The sequence below is a fragment of the Theropithecus gelada genome, chromosome X (assembly GCF_003255815.1).
Source record: "Theropithecus gelada isolate Dixy chromosome X, Tgel_1.0, whole genome shotgun sequence".
Classification (NCBI taxonomy): Eukaryota; Metazoa; Chordata; class Mammalia; order Primates; family Cercopithecidae; genus Theropithecus; species Theropithecus gelada.
In genome coordinates this window covers 73,479,058-73,501,906 of record NC_037689.1, presented here as the reverse complement: position 1 = coordinate 73,501,906, position 22,849 = coordinate 73,479,058, and the positions used below count along the sequence as shown (strand labels likewise).

The 22,849-nt window shown below is 37.7% G+C and overlaps 1 protein-coding gene across 5 annotated transcripts in view; it reads right to left on the bottom strand.

The window, feature by feature from the left end:
* The window catches only part of BRWD3 (bromodomain and WD repeat domain containing 3), a 134,604-nt gene extending 112,015 nt beyond the window's left edge, over window positions 1–22,589 (bottom strand). For 2 of the 5 annotated variants that reach the window (XM_025372374.1, XM_025372375.1), the window contains exons 1-6: window positions 22,290–22,589; window positions 22,096–22,154; window positions 21,863–21,892; window positions 21,389–21,448; window positions 6,827–6,977; window positions 5,051–5,149 (exon numbers count right to left, since the gene is read on the bottom strand). In XM_025372374.1, coding sequence (XP_025228159.1) covers window positions 5,051–5,149; window positions 6,827–6,977; window positions 21,389–21,448; window positions 21,863–21,892; window positions 22,096–22,154; window positions 22,290–22,320 — 430 coding nt within the window. In that variant the 5' untranslated portion in view covers window positions 22,321–22,589. Of the gene's footprint in view, window positions 1–5,050; window positions 5,150–6,826; window positions 6,978–21,388; window positions 21,763–21,862; window positions 21,893–22,095; window positions 22,155–22,289 lie in introns of those variants that run through there. The other 3 variants (XM_025372376.1, XM_025372377.1, XM_025372378.1) reach the window with 3 other exon arrangements.
* Window positions 22,590–22,849: the final 260 nt, after the last annotated feature.

Below are 22,849 nucleotides of genomic sequence, written 5' to 3'. Positions count from 1 at the left end.
TTACCTGTTCCCATATTATTCTAGATCTACACTATCCAATATAGAGGACACTAGCCACATGTGTTTGCAAATTACTTAAAATTAAATAAAATAAATATTTAATTTCTCAGTTGCAATAATCTCCATTGTCAAAGAAGGTTCTATTGAGTAGCACTGTTTTATATAAAATACCAGTTAAAATATGCCCTGAAAAATTACTAATGTACTTCCAAATATAACGGGCAGAATGAAAAGAGGGACATGTCCATTTATGATACAAATTCTTTGCATAGTGGGAAGAGAAGGGAACATCCTCCAATTGAAAAAAAGGCATTTATCATTATACTTAATGGTGAAAGATGATCTGCTTTCACCCTATGATCAGGAACAAGGCAAACCTGTACACTCTCACCCTTTTAATTTGCCTATATATATACATACATATATATGGAGTCTTGATCTGTTGCCCAGGCTGGAGTGCAGTCAGTCGTGCAATTTTGGCTTACAGCGACCTCCACCTCCCAGGTTCAAGTGATTCTCCTGCCTCAGCCTCCCAAGTAGCTAGGATTACAGGCATGCACTACCAAGCCCAGCTAATTTTTATATTTTTAGTAGAGAGGGGGTTTCACCATGTTAGCCAACCTGGTCTCGAACTCCTGACCTGATCTGCCCGTCTCGGCCTCCCAAAGTGCTGGAATTACAGGCGTAAGCCACCGCACCCAGCCTAATCCACCATTGTAGTAGAGGCACTAGCAGTTCAATAATTTAAGAAAAAGAAATAGAAGGCACATAAAATCAGAAAGGAAAAAGTAAACCTATCTTTATTTACAGACAACAGGGTTATCTATGTAAAGAATCACAAAGAATCTCAAGGAAAAAAAGGCATTAAATTTAGTAAATAAATGTACTGAGGTCAATATACAGAAAAACAAAACAAAAAGAAAAAAAATTCTATCTACTAGCAACAAACTGGAAATCAAAAATCTTAAACATACAATTTAAAACAGTATAAAAACCATAAAATCCTTAGGGAAAGTCTTCACAATAGATGTGTTAAGACCTCAACACTGAAAACTACAAAACGCTGCTAAGAGAAATTAAAGATTTACATAAATAGAGAGATATACTACGTTCCTGGATTAGAAGGCTCAATGCTGTCAAGATGTCAGTTATTCTAAAATGTTTCTATAGATTCAGTGCAATCGCAAAACCCCAGTACCTTCTTTTTGGGGAAATTGAGAAGCTGATTCTAAAATTTATGTGAAAATGCTAAGGAATGGAAAAGCCAAAACAATTTTTTAAAAATGAGAGCAAAGTTGGAAGACTCAGATAGCAGAGAGTCCAGAAAGACTCATATACACATGGTTAAATTATTTTCGACAAATGTGCCATGATAATCCAATGGGGAAAAAGATGGCCTTTTCAACAAATGATACTGGAATTAGACACCCATATGCAAAAATAAAAATTTTTTTTAAAAAAGGAATTCAATCTAAACCACATACCTGATATAAAAATTAAAATGATCAAAAGTCTAAATATACAACAAAACTATAAAACTTCTAGAATATAGGAGAAAATCTCTGTGAGCATGAGTTAGGCAAATACTTCTTTGAACACAAAAAGTACAATCTTAAAGACAAAACTGATAAATTAGACTTCAGCAAAAATTTCTGTTCTTTGAAAGACACTGTTAATAACATAGGGCCAGGGACAGTGGCTCACGCCTGTAATCCCAGGGGGAGGCCAAGGCAGGTGATTGCTCCGCTCAGGAGTTTGAGGCCAGCCTGGGCAACAAAGCTAAACCCCATCTCAATTAAAAAAGATGGGAGGGGAGGGGAAGGGAGAGGAGGGAGAAGGGAGGAGACAACTGCATACTGAGAGAAAATATTTGCAAAATACAAAGGATTTGTACCCAAAATAGATAAAGAACCTCAAAACTCAATAATAAAAAAAAAATCCAAACAACTCAATTTAAAAAACGGGTGAATACTTCACTAAAGATCTATAGACTGGCAAATATGCACATGAAAAGATACCAACTGACAGTATCAGAAGCTGGTGAGAATGTGGGACAACTAGAAATCTCATATATTGCTGGTGGGAATACAACATATAATAGCTACTTTCACAACAGTTTGGCAGTTTCTTATAAAGTTAAAGTTGTATTTAACATATGATCCAACGACTGACTGCACTACCTAGATATTTATTTACCCAAAGAAATAAAGAAAGACATTCATGCAAAGACCTGTACATGAATATTTGTAATAGCTTTATCCATAATAGGCAAAATTATTGAACAGATTATGGTAAACTCATAGAATGGACTACTACTTGGTAATAAAAGAAATAAACTACTGATACATGAAATGACACGCATGAATTTCAAAAGCACTGGTCTAAGTGAAATCAGACAGACACAAAAGGCTACTTACTACATGATTTAATTTAGATGACATTTTAAATAACGTGAAGCACAGTCAGTCACAGAAAGATTACTGGTTTCCAGGGGTTAAGCAAGTGATACTGAGGCTGATAAAAATGTTCCATATTTTTATTGTGGTGGTGGTTATACAAAAATGTATACAATTTGTCAAAACTTATTGAATTGCACACTTAAGAAGACAGCCTTTTATGTCAATAATATCCTAATATAGTTGACTTAAAAAAGTATCATGGCTATATACTCTGTCTTTGGAGCTATCTGATTGTAAAGCTGTCATACCAAGAAAATATGGTGACATCTGACCATGAATATGATAGATAGTCTATTTAGAAGACAAGCAATGTAACTTAGGCCAATCAAATAACTTCTCTGAGCTTTGGGTTTCTCTGCTGCAAACAAAAGGATTTTCAACCAAGTTCCCCAAATCTGTTCCCAGGAACTTACAGGATCTCTAGATCTGTTTCCAGGATCTTACAGATATTCTGGAAAGAGTTTCCATGCTTAAATTACTTGGGAAATGCTCCCTATTTAAGGTGAGCAATGCATTTTAACATATGAAAATTCCTCCATTCATTCAACTTTTCCCCATTTTTAAAAAGCTGTTTCCCACATTTACTTGACCATGAACTCCTTTCCCACCTCCCCCCCCACCCCTGAAAAAGAGTGTCAGTTCTTTATAGTTCTAAGATTCAACAGAACTTTCAAGAGGATATACCAGACAGGCGCGGTGGCTCACGCCCGTAATCCAAGCACTCTGGGAGGCCAAGGCGGGTGGATCATTTGAGGCCAGGAGTTCAAGACCAGCCTGGCCATCATGATGAAGCCCCATCTCTACTAAAAATAAAAAATAAAAAAATTAGTTGGGTGTGGTGGCGCATGCCTGTAATACCAGCTACTCAGAGGGCTGAAGCACAAGAATTGCTTGAACAAGGGAGGGGGAGGTTGCAGTGAGCAGAGATTGTGCCACTGCACTCTAGCCTGAGTGACAAGAGACAGGAGTGAGATTCTGTCTCAAAAAAAAAAAAAAAAAAAAAAAAAAAACTGACTGGTTTGAAAGTAGCTATGGAGAACTATGACCCACAAAGAGAAAACTGCCTCAAATCACAAACTGGAAAGAAGATTTCATATCCATCTTAGTGAGTTTTTGTCAGGCTTTTAATTCTAAATAACCTAAACTTAAGCATCTTGAGTACCAGGTACTACGTGAAAATACATCATGATTGAATCGCCTCTGTTCTAAAAGCTCCTCCCCAAATAACATGCCAGATTTAAAATGAATTTAAAAGCATCAATGCCAGGGACATGACAATTCCTAAGCAATTACTAAAAGAATAACAAACAGATTCCAATCTGTGTAAACAGTTTATTTTACAAAACCAGCAGAAGTTTGAAAGTATATGCTTAGTTGAAAGAAAAAAAAAGCGAGAGAAGGGAAGAAGGGATAAAGAAAGCCTGTAAACCTAATACTGTAATGGTTGCTCTTCAGCATTTCACATGTGACCCATGAAGTATAACACACTAACAAAATGATGTTGACAGTATAGCTAAAAATATTGTATTTTGAATATAAGTAAATGCATGAATAACAAAAGTTATCTCAATTCAATATATTAATTATGACTAAAGCTGGAAAATTCTGGTGGATAAACAAACTACCCTTGAAAGGAAAAAAAAAAAGTTAGCAATACCATGTTCAATGAGACTCAACTTTTCCAAGTAACATCCAACCTATGGAAGAGTATTTTTAGGAATATACTCCAGAGTATCCAATTTCCCTGAATAAGTCCTATGAATGTCTAATCAATGATTTTGTCTAAATACATCTTAAGAAATATTTCTAGCTTCAATTTACTTAACCTCTGAGGATAAACTACAAAGCTTATTGTATAAGAAATATTCCTTTTTAAAAAGTATTCATATTTTTCTATCTGAAATTCATCCCTTTCAAATTTTACGCATATTCTGTAGGTACTATACACTATATAAAATAACGTAATTTTTTAGAAGAGTGAGAAAGTAATGGAGCAGAGGAGCAATTACTCACCCAGCACCTTGGTTTTGCACATACTTTGTGAGGGCGAACTTTAATATAAATAGTTTTGTATCTAGATCTCTTTGGGAACCACTACTATTATTTCTTCATAATGGTCTGGCCAGAGATGTCCCAAGAATAATTTGAATGAGACGTGAATTTCATTAAACTGGAACCAAGAAAGGTGACTTTTTGTCTTAATACAGACATATAAAAATGTATAACATCATTATAATTTTGGAAAATAACACATATAAATAATGTACTTTTGTTTGGGAAACTCAGCACATAGACATGTAAATAGACAACCATATGGCTAAAAACGTCTATACTATATTAAAAAAAAGTTTCTGCTAAGAAAGAAGTGAAATGAAATGAAATAAAGAAAACAAAGATCACCTTTTATAAAACATTATACGTGCTTTAAGTAAAAATGTTTTAAAAATCTGGACTAGCCATGAAACTCCTCAGGAATGTAAACAGTTTGTTTATGCTTCCAATTTAATTTTGGTACCTATTTTTGTCTTCCTACTGAGTTCAGTAAGGAAAGAATCAACAACCTGTTTATAACACACAGGTATATTACTCACCCACATTTGGAGGTTTCACATAATTTACAGGTAGTTCTGGAGGTCTGCCTCTATGTAGAGCCGCAAAAGCAGACCCATTCCATAGTGTACTCTTACAGTCTATACAAAAAGAACAAAGGTTAGCTAAGGAATTGAGCAGTTTGTTTTTTTTCTTTTTTTTAACCCATGTCTCAGAAGCAAATGTCTGATTTTAATTTCATTTGTTGGAATACATTTTTAATTATTAAACCAAAATGAAAATAATAGGTATTTATTTGAACATGTTATAAACTAAATTTATAACCGGTAAACACCAACACCTAAACATATCATCTGGATATTTTATTTCTAAGCTAGTCTTGAACTAAAGCTTTTTTTATGCACATATTTGAATCTTATATAAATATATCACAGATTAATAAGCTTTAAAGTTTACATCAGTTCTTCTTGATCTTTAGGCTTACACGTCTACTCATATAAAACCGTATAAGCAAGGCTATAACTATAGCACAAGTATGCCAGGGAAAATTCAGGCATATTTATACTTGGGTACATGCTCGTATTATGAAATACTTGCCAGTTGTGTCATAACAGATAAGAGCATCGCAGATCAGACGGTAACTGATTATAAAGAGCTGTGTTTTTTTCTCTTTCGTGTTTAAGTCAAAAAATGGAAGGAAATATTAAATATTACTAATAACTTGGCTTCAAAACAAAAAGCCAAAAGCTCTCTTGAAAGCTTCCAAATAAACTCAATTAAGAATTTCCTTAAATTATAAAATGAGATGCTTAAACTCTGGTATCATTACACAACTATTTATCTTGGAGAATTAGGATTTCTAAAAATAGTATGCTAATTAAACAAAACATAGAAATAAATGGGCTGCTAGACCTTAAGTATTTATTACTCCAATAGACATCTTTAATGACTACTTTTACATGTTTATGTTTATCAAATACCACTTTATATGTTTGACATATTGAAGTTCCAGGTAAAACGTGGGAAAAATCTGTAAAACACTGAAAATGAACAGAGTAGAAAAGCTTATTTAACAATTACTGAGGCCAGGCGTGGTGACTCAAACCTGTAATCCCAGCACTTTGGGAGGCCAAAGCGGGCAGATCACGAGGTCAAGAGATTGAGACCATCCTGGCCAACATAGTGAAATCCTGTCTCTACTAAAAATACAAAAATTAGCTGGGCAAGGTGGCACACAACTGTAGTCCCAGCTACTCGGAGAGGCTGAGGCAGGAGAATTGCTTGAACCTGGGAGGCGGAGGTTGCAGTGAGCCGAGATCACACCACTGCACTCCAGCCTGGTGACAGAGAAAGACACCGTCTCAAAAAAAAAAAAAAAAAAAATTACTGATGGGTTGATATTTTTGCTTAAATATGTTCAAATATTAAAACTGTACATATAATTTTCATTTACCTGTTACAAAAAGCACAGTATCATTAGGATGACATTATCAAAAGTAATAAAGTGTAAGAATATTATAATGAAAGAATATGTTAAGTATTTATACTGTATTAATCAAAGCAGCAATCTTTGAGATCTCTATTCCATGATTACAAAGGTATTTTATATTCTTTACCTCTATATATTCACTTCTACACAAAAGTACTCCTTTTTAGGTCTCTAAAAATTTACTTGTACACTAAGAAAACAAAAACAACATTGGCAAGATAAGAAAAACTAGTATTTAGAAAAGCATGGAAACATTTACTCAACCTAAAAATAAGCTACTCTCCACTCCTTCCTCCGATATCACAGTTCTAAATTCTGAAAATCTCACCTTTGGCATCCCGTAGCAGAGACTGCCGACCGACACCTAATAATGTCTGTACCCCAGGAACACTCTGAGGGATCTCTTTATCTAGTAAAGGACCAATTCTCTCACAAATTTTAAGGAGGTAGTCTGGAGGAATGTGTGCATTTGCTGCCACCTAAAAAAGTACACAGGAAAAACACATTTATTTGGTTTAAAAATATAAATCTATTCTACTACTAAACTGTTCCATTATAGAGCAAAGTACAGTTTTAAAATATAGAATCAGGCCTGGGTATGGTGGCTCATGCCTGTAATCCCAAAACTTTGGGAGGCTGAGGCAGGTCGATCACTTGAGGTCAGAAATTCGAGACCAGCCTAGCCAACATGGTGAAACCCCGTCTCTACTAAAAATACAAAATTAGCCAGGCATGTTGCTGCGCACCTCTAACCCCAGTTACTCAGGAGGCTGAGGCAGGTGGAGGTTGCAGTGGGTGGAGGTTGCAGTGAGCCAAGATTGGGCGACTGCACTCCCATCTGAGCAACAGAGCAAGACTCTGACTCAAAAAAAGAAATAAAAAAATAAAAATAAATAAAATATGGAATCAGAGCCAGGTGCAGTAGCTCAGGCAGATAATCCCAGCACTTTTAGAGGCCAAGGCAGGTGGATGGCTTGAGCCCAGGAGTTTGATACCAGCCTCGGCCACACAACAAAACCCCATTTCTACAAAAAATACAAAAATTAGCTGGGTATGGTGGCTGCACCTGTAGTCTCAGCTATTCGGGAGGCTGAGGTGAGAGGATCACTTGAGCCCCAGAGGCAGAGGTTGCAGTGAGCCGAGACTGCACCACCACACTCCAGCCTGGGTGAGAGAGAAAGACCTCGACTAAAAAACAAAAACAAAACCAAAAACAAACAAACAAAAATACATATATGTGTGTATGTGTGTGTGCATATTCCATATACATATGGAATCAGGAAGAGAAAATTTTAAATATTTAATAATTAACCAAATTTAAGAAACGGTCACAAAATAAGCACATTTAAATGATATGACAACATTTACATGGCATGGCACTCTAATATACATTTAAATGTCTTGATAAAGTCATTTGCTTAGCTGTTAATCTTATGAAATAAGTGTTATAAAGCAACTAACATGCCAAAATCAAACAAGCACACAAGTGATGAGTAAACTCTCTATTACTTGATTCAATCAGTAGTGACGAACTGATCCAAAACCAGAATACCTAGATTCTATACAAATGATAAGAATACAAGTGAAAGGCATTGCTTGCACCAAACCCACAACCCATAAAGCAAAATTGTTTTTCCTATTAAAGTTAACTTGTTTCCAAAAGGGTATAAAACTAACAATGTTATAAATACTATGCTTTAAATAACTCAGCTATGTAGCCAAAATTCCTTGAAACAAAAACTTGTTTTTAAAAAAACCAAGTAAAATTCTGGACATTAGATACCACATATAGATAAGAATGAAACTATAAAACAACAAAAATTGTGTTGCATTTTTAAATTAAGCTAATGTATAAATCCCTGAGGTGTTTCATAAATACTTAATTGTTAAAACAATAAACAGAAAAACCAGAATATTAAAAATCTTTTAGATAAAGTAAACATTTACATCCTCATCTTGAAATAGGTCCTAAAATCTACTTCTGGTTACAATGTCAATTTTTGTAAGTGCTATAATTGTGTGTGTATATATATACACACACACATATGTGTGTATATACATGTATACATATACATATGTATATACATATATACAATATACACACACATGTGTATATATATTCAGTGGCATATATACACATATATGTATGTGTATATGTACAAATACATATGTGTATCTATATATGTATGTGTATATATGTATATGTATATATACATATGCGTGTGTGTGTGTGTATATGCCATTGAATAGGACACACATCAATAGTATTACCACCAAGTCAATCAAGAACAACAAAGGGCTGGGAACAGTGTCTCATGCCTGTAATCCCAGCACTTTGGGAGGCAAAGGTAGGAGAATCACTTGAGTCCTGCAGTTCAAGATCAGCCTGGGCAACATAGTGAGATCTCATCCCTACAAAAAATGTAAAAATTATAGCTCTGAATGAAAATAAGTGAAAAAAAAAAAAGAACAACAACAACAAAAAGTAGCCGGGCATGGTGACACGCCTGTAGTCCCAGCTACTCGGAGACTGCAGTGGGAGGATTGCTTGAGCCCACAAGGTCAAGGCTGCAGTGAGCTGTGTTCCTGTCACTGCACTCCAGCCCCTGGGTGACTCTATCTCCAAAAAAAAAGAACAACAATAAAACACAAAAGAATAATTTTCTAAATCATCTCTGGCAATCACCACGGGAGAAGATATTTTGTATGTTTTCTTCAATGCTGTATTCCTAGCACCCAAAAAAGTGCTGGGCATAAAGCGGGACTAAATAAATATTTGTTGAATAAATGAATAAAAATCAAAGTAAAGTCTAACTATAATCAATGTTTTTGTTTTTTTGAGTCGGGGTCTTGCTCTGTCACCCAGGCTGGAACGCAGTGGCATAATCTCGGCTCACTGCAACCTCCGCCTCCCGGGTTCAAGTGATTCTCCTGCCTTAGCCTCCAGAGTAGCTGGGATTACAGGTGCAAGCCACCATGTCCAGCTAATTTCTGTATTTGTAGTAGAGACGGGGTTTCACCATGTTGGCCAGGCTGGTCTCGAACTCCTGACCCCGTGATCCGCCCGCTTCGGCCTCCCAAAGTGCTGGGATTACAGGTGTGAGCCACTGCGCCCAGCCTAATCGATGTTATTGTAAGAATTCCTGGAGGAAAAATCTCAAATTCTCGTATCAGGTTGACTTTTTTGATTTCCTAGGAAACACAGGTCAAAGAACCACAGTCAAACATGTATTCAGAATTCTGGTAACATGAGTGTATCACCCGTGATTATTTTTGTTTTAAATTATATCCTGCTATATATCTTTGGTAAGTTCCTTCAAAAGACAATTTGAATCTACCAAAATAAGTGAAGCCTGTGCAACTGTCATGATGCTCAGGAAGAATGGTAATCAGATTATTTCAGATTTGCGTCTCCAGGGTTTAGTTTATGCATCAGGACAGAGGATTAAGTAAATTCTATCCATTAATTCTCACATCTTTAGTTTTTCTTCCAAGCAAATAACTATACAGAGCTATGTTTAAAAAAAATATAGAGGTAATATTAAAGTCAATGCAGCTGATAATTCAATCTAAAAAATACTTCATGGCTGGGAACGGTGGCTCACACCTGTAATCCCAGCACTTTGGGAGGCCGAGGAGGGAGGATTGCTTGAAGCTAGGAGTTCGAGACTAGCCTGGTAAACATAGCAGGACCCTATCTCTAAAAAAAAAAAAAAAAACAAAAATAAAAATAAGAATAAATCATTTCCTGTCATCTACAGAGTGATATCCTAAAATCCTAGTTTATAATTCACACCCTGTACATTAAGGCATTTCCTAAATATGACTATATGCAAACATAATTAGTACCCTTAAAATATGTATCTGGAAAAAAACTCTTAAGTGCTGCATATTAACAACTATAACAGCTTATGTCTTTTTTCCCAAAACTGTCTTAGATAAACTGGGCTTCTGTTATCAGTCATTATTTTTTCATCAAGTAAATGCTGTAAGAGGGCTTCTACATAGAGTAGTAGTTGACATCTTTACTGGTAATTACTTTTTTTAATCCTCTGGACCAACTCAAGATATTCAGTTGTTACATAAAAACTTCACTTAACTACCCTAGAAATACAACATATTTAGCATATACAATCCAGAAAATGGGAGTTATATAATTAGAATTTTTAGCATTACCCTCCTATAGAAAGAAAATTTGTTGGAGTTATATCTTAAACTGATATCTTAAGCTCCCTGTCTATTTCATTTTATTGAAACAATGATGCTTGATTTTCAGCTAATTATATAAAAAGATTTATCAATCACTCAGTAATAATTCAAAAATACAGGATCATTAATGGTCATAAATGAGGTCTATATATTCAGCAAATACAATTTACTCCTAACTATCCCTTTAAAGACTTGTACAATAAACAAGTTTGATTTTCACTCTATACAATAGAAAACTGCTTGATTTCTAAGCAGTTACATGAAAATGTCCTTTTCTCTAAAATCAATAAAAATCTGATTGTATGGCTGGGTGCGGTGGTTCACCCCTGTAATCCCAGCACTTTGGGAGGCCAAGGCGGGTGGATCACGGGGTCAGAAGATCGAGGCCATCCTGGCTAACACGGTGAAACCCCGTCTCTACTAAAAATAAAAAAAATTAGCTGGGCATGGTTGTGGGCGCCTGTAGTCCCAGCTCCTCGGGAGGCTGAGGCAGGAGAATCACTTGAACTCGGGAGGCAGAAGTTGCAGTGAGCCGAGATCACGCCACTGCACTCCAGACTGGGCGACAGAGCGAGACTCCACCTCAAAAATAAATAAATAAATAAATAAAATATGATTATAACACTAGAGAAACAGATTCGATCAAAATAATGGCAATAACAATCTTTTGAGTTTAAACATGATAGCTAGCTTCTCCTTCAAACCACTTTAGCAGGCTTCCAAACTATATCGATGTAGTTCTTAAAATGTTTCTTCTAAATCAAACTTTAGGTCTTATAAGGGTAGTTAACTGCTTACTTGAATCCATTTGCTTTTCATAAAAGCTGGAACTTTTTAAAGGTGATCTTTTCAGACATAAGAACTCTTACCTACCCTGAATAGTTTTGTTTTTTTTTTACATTTTTAAATAAATCTATATTGTTATATAATGGCCTATAAAATTAATGTCTTAATATTATAAATCACTCTTTTTGTTTAAAGCTCAAACATTCTAATTTCAGTCATTTAACTACATTTATCTCTCTGGAATATAATGGCCAACTCGGAACAGTTAAGTGCTCTGAGGCTTGCAGAAGAAAAACATTCTCTATAAACAAAGTTTAAGTGTATAATACGGGGGGAAAAAAAAACAGAGTATAATACGAGGCCGGGTGTGGTGGCTCATGCCTGTAATCTCAGCACTTGGGAGACAGAGGCGGGAGGATCACTTTGAGGCCAGGAGTTCCAGACCATCCTGGGCAACATAGTGAGACCTCCATCTCTACTAAAAAAGGTTTTTGTTAAGAGTATAATTCAAACTTCTGTATTATTCTATAAAACAGCTCTAAAAGTTAAATTATAGAATCTCTGAAATGAAAGGATCCCTATGTATAATCAACCTAACCCCACACCTCACAGAAGAGAGAACAGATCCAGAAGTAAAGTGCCTTGTCCAATTGTTACAATGAAACAAGACAGGAATCTGGGTTTCTCTGCCCACTGCTCTTTCTACTACTGTCCCCTTAAGGCAGTTGAAAAATTGATGATAGAGATCATTAACACAAAGCTGCAAAGCAATGAGAACTGTAAATCTGAATAAACTGAAAGACATTAAATTAACCCTAGATTATAAACCTTCTTGATAGTTAGACTGGCTGACCTAAAGAGCAAATCTAATAACTGAATTACCATACTTCAGAATCATTATGACAACTGAGAAAACCAGAAAACTCACTGAGATGATACTATTCATCATAATTAGTTAAAAGAAATCCAGCTGGGCACTGAATAAAACGTGAAAGGTAGCGAATCTCAGGAGGCCAGAACTGCACCAGGAGCTACATTTGAAATACTAATTTTCAAACAGCAAAAGTATTTGTTTACCCTGGCTTTTAAAAATAATAGTATCAGACAAGTAACTCTAAAAAACAAATATAGCAGAGAATAAGCTATTTGTTTTCCAAGACTGTGGCTACAGAAGCTAAATGAAGAAGCAAACTGGGATTGCATGCTCAAAAAGTAAAATGTAACATTTTGCCTAGGATTGATTGATTCATTTAGAGGACAGAACAGGCATATACAAAAGTTAGTCACGTAATATTTTGCTCTTTAGAGACAGAAAACAAAATGGATTTTGAAAAATACAGCAAAGCTTTATATCTATGTAAGTGTACTACAGAGATAAGCAGGGTACTTTGAAGTCTGAGAGCCTGGATTATTCAGGCTCTACAATTTACTAGCTGTTACTCTTTTTTGGTAGTATGATCTAGTAGAGAGACTGATTTGAATCTTTGCAGCATCCCCAGTTACTACTTATGTGACCATAGGCAAAGTTTCTTAGCCTCTCAGCCCGAACTTCCTCATCTGTAAAAGAGTAATGATAACTATCTCCTAAAATTCGGTTAGGACAAACACAGTCATTCACTCATGCATTCATTCAGCCATTTAAAGTATAGGAAAGCAATGGAAAGATTAAATCGCTGCCCTAAGGGAACCCATAGTCTCAGAGGAGCAAACAAAATAGTAAGTAGAAACAAATTAAAGCTGCAAGTGCCCAGAGGTCAGTACAGAGAACTAAAGAAGCAAAGAAGTAAGGTACACCTAATTTTGCGTAGAGGTTTAAGGGTTCATGTCCAGTTTCACCCTTGAAAAATATATGAAAAGTTCACAAGACAGAAAGAGAAAGGAGGGCATTCCAAACAAAGAGAAAGGCACCCCAACCCAGTAAAATTTTGCATGGTAGCTAGCGCATAATATATACTTATTAAGAAGGCCTTTTTTTTTAAATGAAAAACCCCAGGGTACAGTGGCTCAGGTCTGTAATCCCAGGAGGACCGCTTGAGCCCAAGAAATCAAGACCAGCTTGGGCAAAAAAAAAGTGAGACCCCGTCTTTACAAAACATAAAATTATTAGCCAGGCATGATGGTGCACTCCTATAGTCCCAGCTACTCAGAGGCTGAGGTGGGAGGATCGATTGAGCCCAGGAGGTCAAGGCTGCAGTGAGCCATGATCCAGCCACTGCACTCCAGCCTGGGTAACAGAGTGAGATGTTGTCTCAAAAAAAAATATATATATATATATATATAAATACTTGTACCAAAAAAAAAAAAAAAAGCACAAGACTGGAAGAAAACATAAAAAATTAACTGGTTTTTCTCTTTGCACATAAAAGCAAACATAAAAAAAAAACTGGGTTTTCTGTTTTTCATGTCTACAATAACCTAAATCAAATGCTGTGTTTTAATGGTTGCTGAATTTGAAAGAGAAGTGAAAAACCGGGCAGGAAAAAAAAAAAAAAAAAGAAGACAGCAGGCAGGCCTTTCTCTAGTCGCACTTACAAAATGTTAAAACTTCCTATCACTCTCCTTTGAAAATGCTAATCATTATGCATAGCATTTCTTTTTCTTTTTATTAGTTGTAAGATTTCCTCAAGAAAGAGACAACCAGAAGCGACCCTCCTAGGGTCAAGTATTCTCTGGATTATACTATCTCAAGAAAGCACTTAAAAGCACTATAGCCTGAGGGTAGATGAAATTAAGACAAGGACAGGGGACCCACCCACATTCTAGTAGGTGCTCAGCAGAGAAAAGTCCAACAAAAGAACTCAGTACCAACTAGCAGATAAAATAAACCAAAAATACATATACCATGCTTCTAAGAAAAGTTAAGAAAACTGAACAAATAATTGACACTCAGCTAACTGTAAAGCACAATGGCACATACTAAAGGGCATGAGAAAACATCTTTTTTTTTTTTTTTGAGACGGAGTCTCACTCTGCCACCCAGGCTGGGGGGCAGTGGCCAGATCTCCGCTCACTGCAACCCCCACCCTCCAAATTCAATGGATTCTCCTGCCTCAGCCTCTAGAGTAGCTGGGATTACAGGCGCCTGTCACCGAGCCTGGCTAATTTTCTGTATTTTTAGTAGAGAAAGGGTTTCATCATCTTAGCCAGGCTGGTCTTGAACTCCCGACCTCATGATCCACCCACCTAGGCCTCCCAAAGTGCTGGGATTACAGGCATGAGCCACCGAGCCCAGCCGAGAAAACACCTTAAACAGGGTAACTTAAAATACGAGTAAATAGGCCAGGCGTGGTGGCTCATGCTTGTAATCCCAGCACTTTGGGAGGCCTAGGTGGGCTGATCACTTGAGGTCAGGAGTTCAAGACCAGCCTGGCCAACATGATGAAACCCCATGTCTACTAAAAATACAAAAAATTAGCTGGGCGTGGTGGCGCATGCCTGTAATCCCAGCTACTCTGGAAGCTAGGGCAGGAGAACGGCTTGAGCCAGGGAAGTGGAGGTTGCAGTGACTGCCACTTCACTCTAGCCTGGGTCACAGAGCGAAACTCTGTCTCAATAAATAAACAAATAAATCTCAATAATATATAGAAAATAAATTCAGGATACAATCAGAAGGGTTGAGAATCCCTGCAAGACATCTGAAAGACTCACAATAAACTTCCTATTTGTTTTTAAAAAAAGTGAGTACTACACCTATGCAAATTACACTAAATATCTTTTGACATACATTCATGTTTGTGTTAACACAGACACAGCTCACTCATTCTGAGTTCAATTCTGACCCTAACATTTTAAATATTCTTTTTTTATAGTACTGTTTTATATGCCCCTTACTTTATAAAAATATTAAGGGCCAGGAATGGTGACTCATGCCTGTAATCCCAACACTTTAGGAGGTCGAGGTGGGTGGATCACTGGAGGTCAGGAGTTCAATGCTGGCCTTGGCCAACATGGTGAAACCCCATCTCTACTGAAAATACAAAAATTACCCAGGCCTGGTGGTGCACGCCTATAATCCCAGCTACTCGGGAGACTGAGGAAAGAGAATCACTTGTACCTGGGGAGGCGGAGGTTGCAGTGATCCAAGATAGCGCCACTGCACTCCAGCCTGAGCGACAGAGCAAGACTCCATCTTAAAAAAATAAAAATAAATTTTAAAAAATTAAGAAAATTAGGGGGTGATATTTCATCAACTAAGAAAATATAACATCTGTGGTCATAGTTCTCCAGATTTCCATGCTGGTTGTTCGGTCTCTCTATCCCTAATTTTAAAATGTAGTGAACAATTCATTTGCACAGCATTTTACAATTAACAAAACGCATTCTTTCACCTTTAACTAACTTGTTCCCCACAACAAATGGGAAATTTTCATTTTATAATTGAGGAAATTCAATCTCTGAGAGCTTAAGTAATTTCCCTAGGGTCACTCAACAAGTAAATACTAAATATTTACTAAATACTAAATATTAGGGACTTTTCTACTACTCACAAAATCCCACGTAAGAAATGTCAAGCAAGGTCATCTCTAAATTATGACACAAACACTAAACTGCCTTTTTAGAATACTATTTTGCTGCCTACCAAAAGGAAAGTGTTCATTAATCAATCAGTAATCAACATCAGTAGTAAAACAAAAACTAAAACACAGGAACTAAAACTAATATTCAAATGTGACAAAGATGCTCAGGGCAAAATTTCATTAAGGCAAATTCACTGAATCCAAAGTATTAGTCCCTAACACCAGCTCTCTTCACTTTCACAATATCTCATTTGTACTGAGATACCAGTTATCCTAAGATTAATGATAAATCTCCAAAAGGATTTTAAATCATTGAAAGTGCGTTCCTTAGAGCCCATATGTGGAAAAAAAAATGCCAAGGATCAATCTAGACAAATAACTAAAGCCAACATATTTCAGAAAGCACGTGGTGGCTCAAGCAAGTCAGTAGTCAGGAGTAGTCAGGAATACTGATTTCCAGATATTGACCTCTATCTGTCATAATACCTATCAGTTAAGCATTATATGCACAATACACTGCACTGGGGTTGAGCAGAGAATGCTTTTTGATATCCCATGATGCATCCTATTCTTCCTAACTATGGCTATGTCCACATGGCAGTTAATAAATCACACATGCTTAAACTGCTTCCACACTTATAGATGCAATAACTATGCTACCAGCACTCAAAGATCATTCTGCTGTTCTCATTGACAATTTAATATATTATTAGTAATTGGAGAACAACAGCTGGTTAAGAAAAGAATACAGGTATATCTGGAATTTACATACAGTGTTTTAAAGTAATTGGTGAGGATCAAATGAGACAATGTGAAAACACTTTTGAACTTGAATGTGTTATATGCAGATGCAAGTTCTTACAACAACATATAATCATAGATGTATGTATACTTTTTAAGGACAATAACAAACAATCTTTATAAAAGTTTTTTCATAAAAAGCATAAAATTACTTCTAGTATTTTGCATATAAAATGAGAGTAATACAATTTATGTCATTCCAAATGTAAGCACTAACTGGTGCTTTCAGGTTTACAGATGAAAATGCGAAATAAATGTAAAACTATATACCACACCTAAACATATTTATAACTTTGGTTCAGTCTTTTTTTTTTTTCTTTTTTTTTTCAGACAGTCTCAGTCACCCAGGCTGGAGTGCAGTGGTGCGATTCCAGCTCACAGCGACCTCTGCTTCCAGGGCTCAAGCATTTCTCATGCCTCAGCCTCCTGAGTAGCTGGAATTACAGACATGAGCTACCACACCCGGCTAATGTTTGTACTTTTAGTAGAAACGGGGTTTCACCATGTTAGCCAGGCTGGTCTTAAACTCCTGACCTCAAGTGATCCGCCTGCCTCAGCCTCTCAAAGTGCTGGGATTACAGGCATGAGCCACCACACCAGGCCCTGGTTCAATCTTACGATAGGAGTCTCCTAAAAATGATTTTAAAATCTTTGTAGTTTTTAAAAAGTTTCCAAATCACCATTTCAATATATAAAACTTACAGATTAACAAGAACTGTTCATTTAAATACACACAACCCTGATTACTCTGTTGTCCCCAATAATGCTCCAAGGAGGAAGCAATAAATTAGCCAACAACTCAATAGGGTCACCACAAATGAAAGGACGTCTGTATTATTCAAATTATCTACCTTAAGAAGAATTGCAAGAAGCAAATCTAATTCTATTATATGGTAACAGCCAACTAGGAAGCAGAAAATAAAGGGCCCAGATCAAAATTCAGAAACAATCACAACTTCAAAATTTTCCCTCTATTATTACTTAAAATTCTGGAAAATTGAGAGTGTTATATTTTAAATGCCATATTCAAAAACCTTACAGTTCAACATAAACTGACCAAGAAGCTTCATGTACAGATTCTTTTTTAAATGACATTTCAGATCAGGATACGTCAATACTTAACTGCCAGAAGCTTTAAGAAAAAAGCACCTTCCTTTGTGTTCAAAATTACGAGTAAAACACTAAACACTAAATCAGACGACCATTTCAGAAAACAGAAGGCAAGGATTTCTAGAATATGTAATTTAGTGTAAACACGGAATCATATGATTGTTTCAGGAAACAGAAGGTAAGGATTTCATTACTACTACTAATAGTAATGAAATGTTGAAGAAATCCAATTTATCATTACCTTAATATTATTCTGGATAAATTAAGTTAAGTATTAATGACAATCGGTTCAAATGCAAGTATACATATGAACAAAAAGGTAGGATTTTTGTCTCGTATATGCAGTATACGTGGCCATGCAACCCCAATTTACTATGTTGATATCCTAGTTAACACTTCATTGAACATTTGTCTTCTTTCCTTTTCATACCTCAATACACCTTAAGTTTGTAGTACTGTTATATAATGTAATATTCCAGATAAATCAAGATGATACTATTTATTAATATTTTGCCCTAAATTTCAATCCAAAACATGCAGCTAAATCAAGGACCACACTTTATAAATCCATCATTCCAATGGCAATTTAAAAAATACCTACCCCAGGCGGGGCACGGTGGCTCACGCCTGTAATCCTAGCATTTTGGGATGCTGAGGTGGCCAAGGTAGACGGATCGTGAGGTTGAGAAATCAAGACCATCCTGGCCAACATGGTGAAACCCCATCTCTACTAAAAAATACAAAATTTAGCTGGGCATGGTGGCGTGCACCTGTAGTTCCAGCTACTTGTGAGGCTGAAGCAGGAGAATCGCTTGAACCTGGGAGGCGGAGGTTGCAGTGAGCCAAGATCCCGACACCGCACTCCAGCCTGGCGATAGAGCAAGACTCCATCCAAAAAAAAAACAAAAAACCTACCCCAAGAAAAAGTATCCCATCTCTTCTACAAAGAAGCCACTCAAAATCAGCTCAGCTGTGAAATAATTTTAATCAACAATATTACTGACAAAACTAGCAATCAAACCAACACTGCACATTCCCTTCTCAGCCACTACGTCTGTTCAAATTATCACTCAACCCTGCCCATCTTCCCTTACAAAGAAGTCCATAGACATGTAAAAGAAAACCATAGTATCTAAACTATAATGTTCAAACAATAGAAGAAACTCTGTGTACATAAAAAAATAAGAAAATATAAAAACAGAAAATATTTAAAAGATAGATTAAAATTGAGTATATGTAAGAATTAACCATTTTTTTTAATTCCTTAAAGGTCAAGCCTCACCAGTAATGAAAAAAAGCTACCTAAGTCAACTAAGAGCTACTGACATCTATTAAATATTAAAGAAACCGAATGATTTAAAACTATTAAAAAACTCACTCTAAATACCTAGATTATGACATTATAAATTCGTACAGTCTTCTGGAGAGCAAACAATATATGACAAGAGCTATAAAACTCATGAGACCCTTTGAACTGGTAACTCCACTTTAGGGAATAAAGTCCAGGAAAATAACTGGGGGCAGAAGGGATAGGGGAGAAAGTGAAAAGCAGAAAAAGACCACCTAACTATGCAAAGTTATTAGTAAAATAAGTCTGGAAGTAGCTCAAATGCTCAGCTGGAAGCTTGGTTCAAATTATATAGTACCTTAAATACAACTGAATTTTTTCTTACCATTAAAATAATGATGAGTATTCAAATACACAAGTACATTTTTCAATGTTAAGAAAAATATGAAGCATAAAATGGACACTGATCACAATTATGTAAAAATATGTCTTTACAATATGAGGAAAAGTCTAGTAAACTGGGTGGTTGGGGTTTTTTTGGTCAGGAGACTCTATTTTTTAATTACTTTGATTTTCATTTCCTTTTTATCACCGTCAAGTTAGTTTCAAAAAAGCTTTTTCCTTTTAATCTCCTTTGTCACTTGCTTAAAAAAACACATATAGGCTGTGAGAGGGACAAATGTAAAGGAAAACATTTTCAATACACCTCAGTATTGAAACTATATACAAAAACCTGTAACAGTCATTAAGTGTTAAAACATATTAGTAGGCATTGTTGTTTTTGCCTCTTTTAGGGGGAGGGAAAGACTTAAGTCCAACAGAAAGACTGACTACAAATTAACCTGGCAGTACATGAAGTTTTTCAAAACTAATTTTTCTCCATCTGAGAAATTGTTACTAATAATAGTACAGATGGTCGAGTTTACCCTTATCACAATTATACCATTTTCTGTGACTTGCAAAATATAAGAAAACTATACAATCGGTAGACTTGATAAAAATGTGGCCTCACTGTTATAATATAAACAAAAATAACAAAATGAACACTAAAGCAATTTAAATATAGTCCTATTGCAAGCAAATTTTAAATCATTTATATTTAGAGTCTACCATACACCTCCAACTTTAACTTTGTCCGATTTTCCTCCACTTGGATCTTATTTGAAGGAAAGATAGCTGAATTTAGATTTTAGTAACATCATTCCTTTCTCCTTTCACTACCCTCCAATGCACTGTGGCAGCAGCTAACACAAGGGAACCTCCCCCGCAAAATAAAAAGGATCACCTGTTTTTGTGTGTCAATGCTGAATACAAAGTATATTTATACTATGAATTATATTTGCAGAAGAAACAACGCAGACAATCCAATGCCTTTGGTCCTTCACTAAAGTATATTCCATTTTCAAATATGTCCATTGTTGTCTCCCTGTAAACCCAAAATCATGTTTCACCAATTCTCAAAAAGTGATAACTCAGTTTTTATTTAGTGAAAACGGGTCTATGAAAATGCGACTTAACTGGTGATTGAATGAGCTTATAAAATCAGAGATACATAACGATTATGCTTTTACTCAGTAGACCATAACCTAACCGGCAAAATTTGAAATTGGCTTGACGTTCCTTATTATTTCTAATTATGTCGTTTTACCTAATCCCTGGTCCGTCAATTCCCCTCCAGAGCCCCTTCCTCCCACGCCTCCCCCTTACCCCCCCCCCCCAAAAAAAGACCAAGCCTGGCCTTAGTTCCCGTATTTCAGGCCAGGACCAACCAGAAACCAGTTTTCTTCCACTAATCCGGAACTCCGGGCTGTTACCAACGCTGTCATTGGCCAGCGTCAGACCTTAGTACGTGCCCCAAGATAACCCCTTGGTTTCTCTCCCTTTTCCGCCTACAATGGGCCTTCCCCAATGTTTGTAACATATTCATAATCCACAACACGGCACCTCTGATAATCAACTCACATTCTTCAAAGTTTTCGGGTGGAAACAAGCAGGGCCAAGGGGAGGGCAAGGTACCCTTTTTCCGACTAGCAGGGATGGGGGAAGGGGCAGTCGTTCTTTGGCTCTGCACTGAGCTCTAGAACCTCGTCGGCTGAGAGGTGGGGAGCGGGTTGGGGGTACAAGGTGGGGAGGGAGTGGTGAAAGAGTTAGGTTAAGTTGAAATGAAAACTTTACTCACCAGATCCTCGAAGCTTCTTCGGTGCTCTTTCCCCTCCCAATCTAAGCGGCGCGGAATCAGCTGGGGGCCGGACGAAAAGAAAGGGGGAAGGGGGGGGCAAATGATGAAGGAAAAGCCTCCGCTCCCCATCAACTGGACCCAACCTGTGTCCCAGCCTCAACACTTTAGCGTCTTTATTTCTCTCGGCCTGATAGCTATTGGCTCAGAGCTAGACGAGTATATGGGGGGGGAAGGGGGGCCGCGGAGAAGGAAATCCTGAAAAACCGCCTCCCACAAGCATAAAGCGGAGACGAGTTAAGACCCCAGCGTTGTCTGCCCCTTTTGAGGGAAGAAGCCAATTCACCCCGGTGACAACAGCAACGGGTACCCAGATCGAAGCCTCTATCCCGGCCAGTCTTCCGCCCCTGACTTGCCCTCCCCTTCTCCTCCAGTCTCACCTCAACCCTCCCCACCCTTCCCGAAGGGGCTCCGTACCTGATGCTCCTCGAGCTCCTGCACTAGCACCTGAGCAAAAGGGAAACACAGATATGAGGAGCAGCTCGGGCCAACAACCCATTCCTCCCTCCACACTTAAAGCCCAGCCGCTGACTGTTTGACTAGTCAAGGCCGGCCTATCCCTCACCCTCAGCGGAACTGCTCGTCCCGCTGCCTCGATTTCCCCACTGGGATCATTCACCACGACTCCCAGATCTCTTTCTTCCCCTTACCTGAGCGGATTTGTTGCAGGGTCCAGACTGCAAGAACCTAGCGATCAGGTAATACAGCTCTAGGGAAGAAGGGGGAAAAGAGGTTGAGAGGGATGAAGAGAAGAGAAATAGAAGCTTTTTCAAAAGAAACTGACAGCCTTCGCGCTAAGCCCCCATTCCCTTAGCACCCCCCACCCCCCGACACAGCTACCCACCGGCTTCGATCTGGGTAGGTGCCGCCGCCATCCTTTTCCCGAGGGGGTTTGGGGGCTTCGCTCCGGAGGGGCTGGCGGGGGCGGGTGGGGGCGCTGCCTCTATTGTGGTGAAGCCCCCATGCCCGGGAGTCCCGCCGCTTCCGCCGCACTCCTCGTCCTAGTTTCGCTCTCTCTCGAATTCATCGCATCACGTTTCGACCCATAGATATTCTAGCCCAAGAGCTGAGGAGGCGGAGGAGGAAGGAGAGAGAGGAGAGGGAGAGGGAGAAGGAGAGAGTGAGTGAGAGAGACAGAGAGAGAGAAGAGAGAGGGAGAGAGTACAGAGAGAGAGAGAGAGAGAGAGACGCGGGGGGTGGGGGGGGCGGAGAGAGAGAGAGAAATAGACGGAGCGAGAAGAAGAGGGAGGAGCCGAAGTGGCGAAGAGGTGGGCGGGGGCAAAGGGGGTGGAGAGAGGGGAGGGTAAAAATGGTGATAGGGTTTTGCAGTGCTCATAGTTCCCCGCTAGAGGCACTAATACAGCAGCCGAGCCTAGACTCTCCCGGAGCCCAATGGTTGCTTAG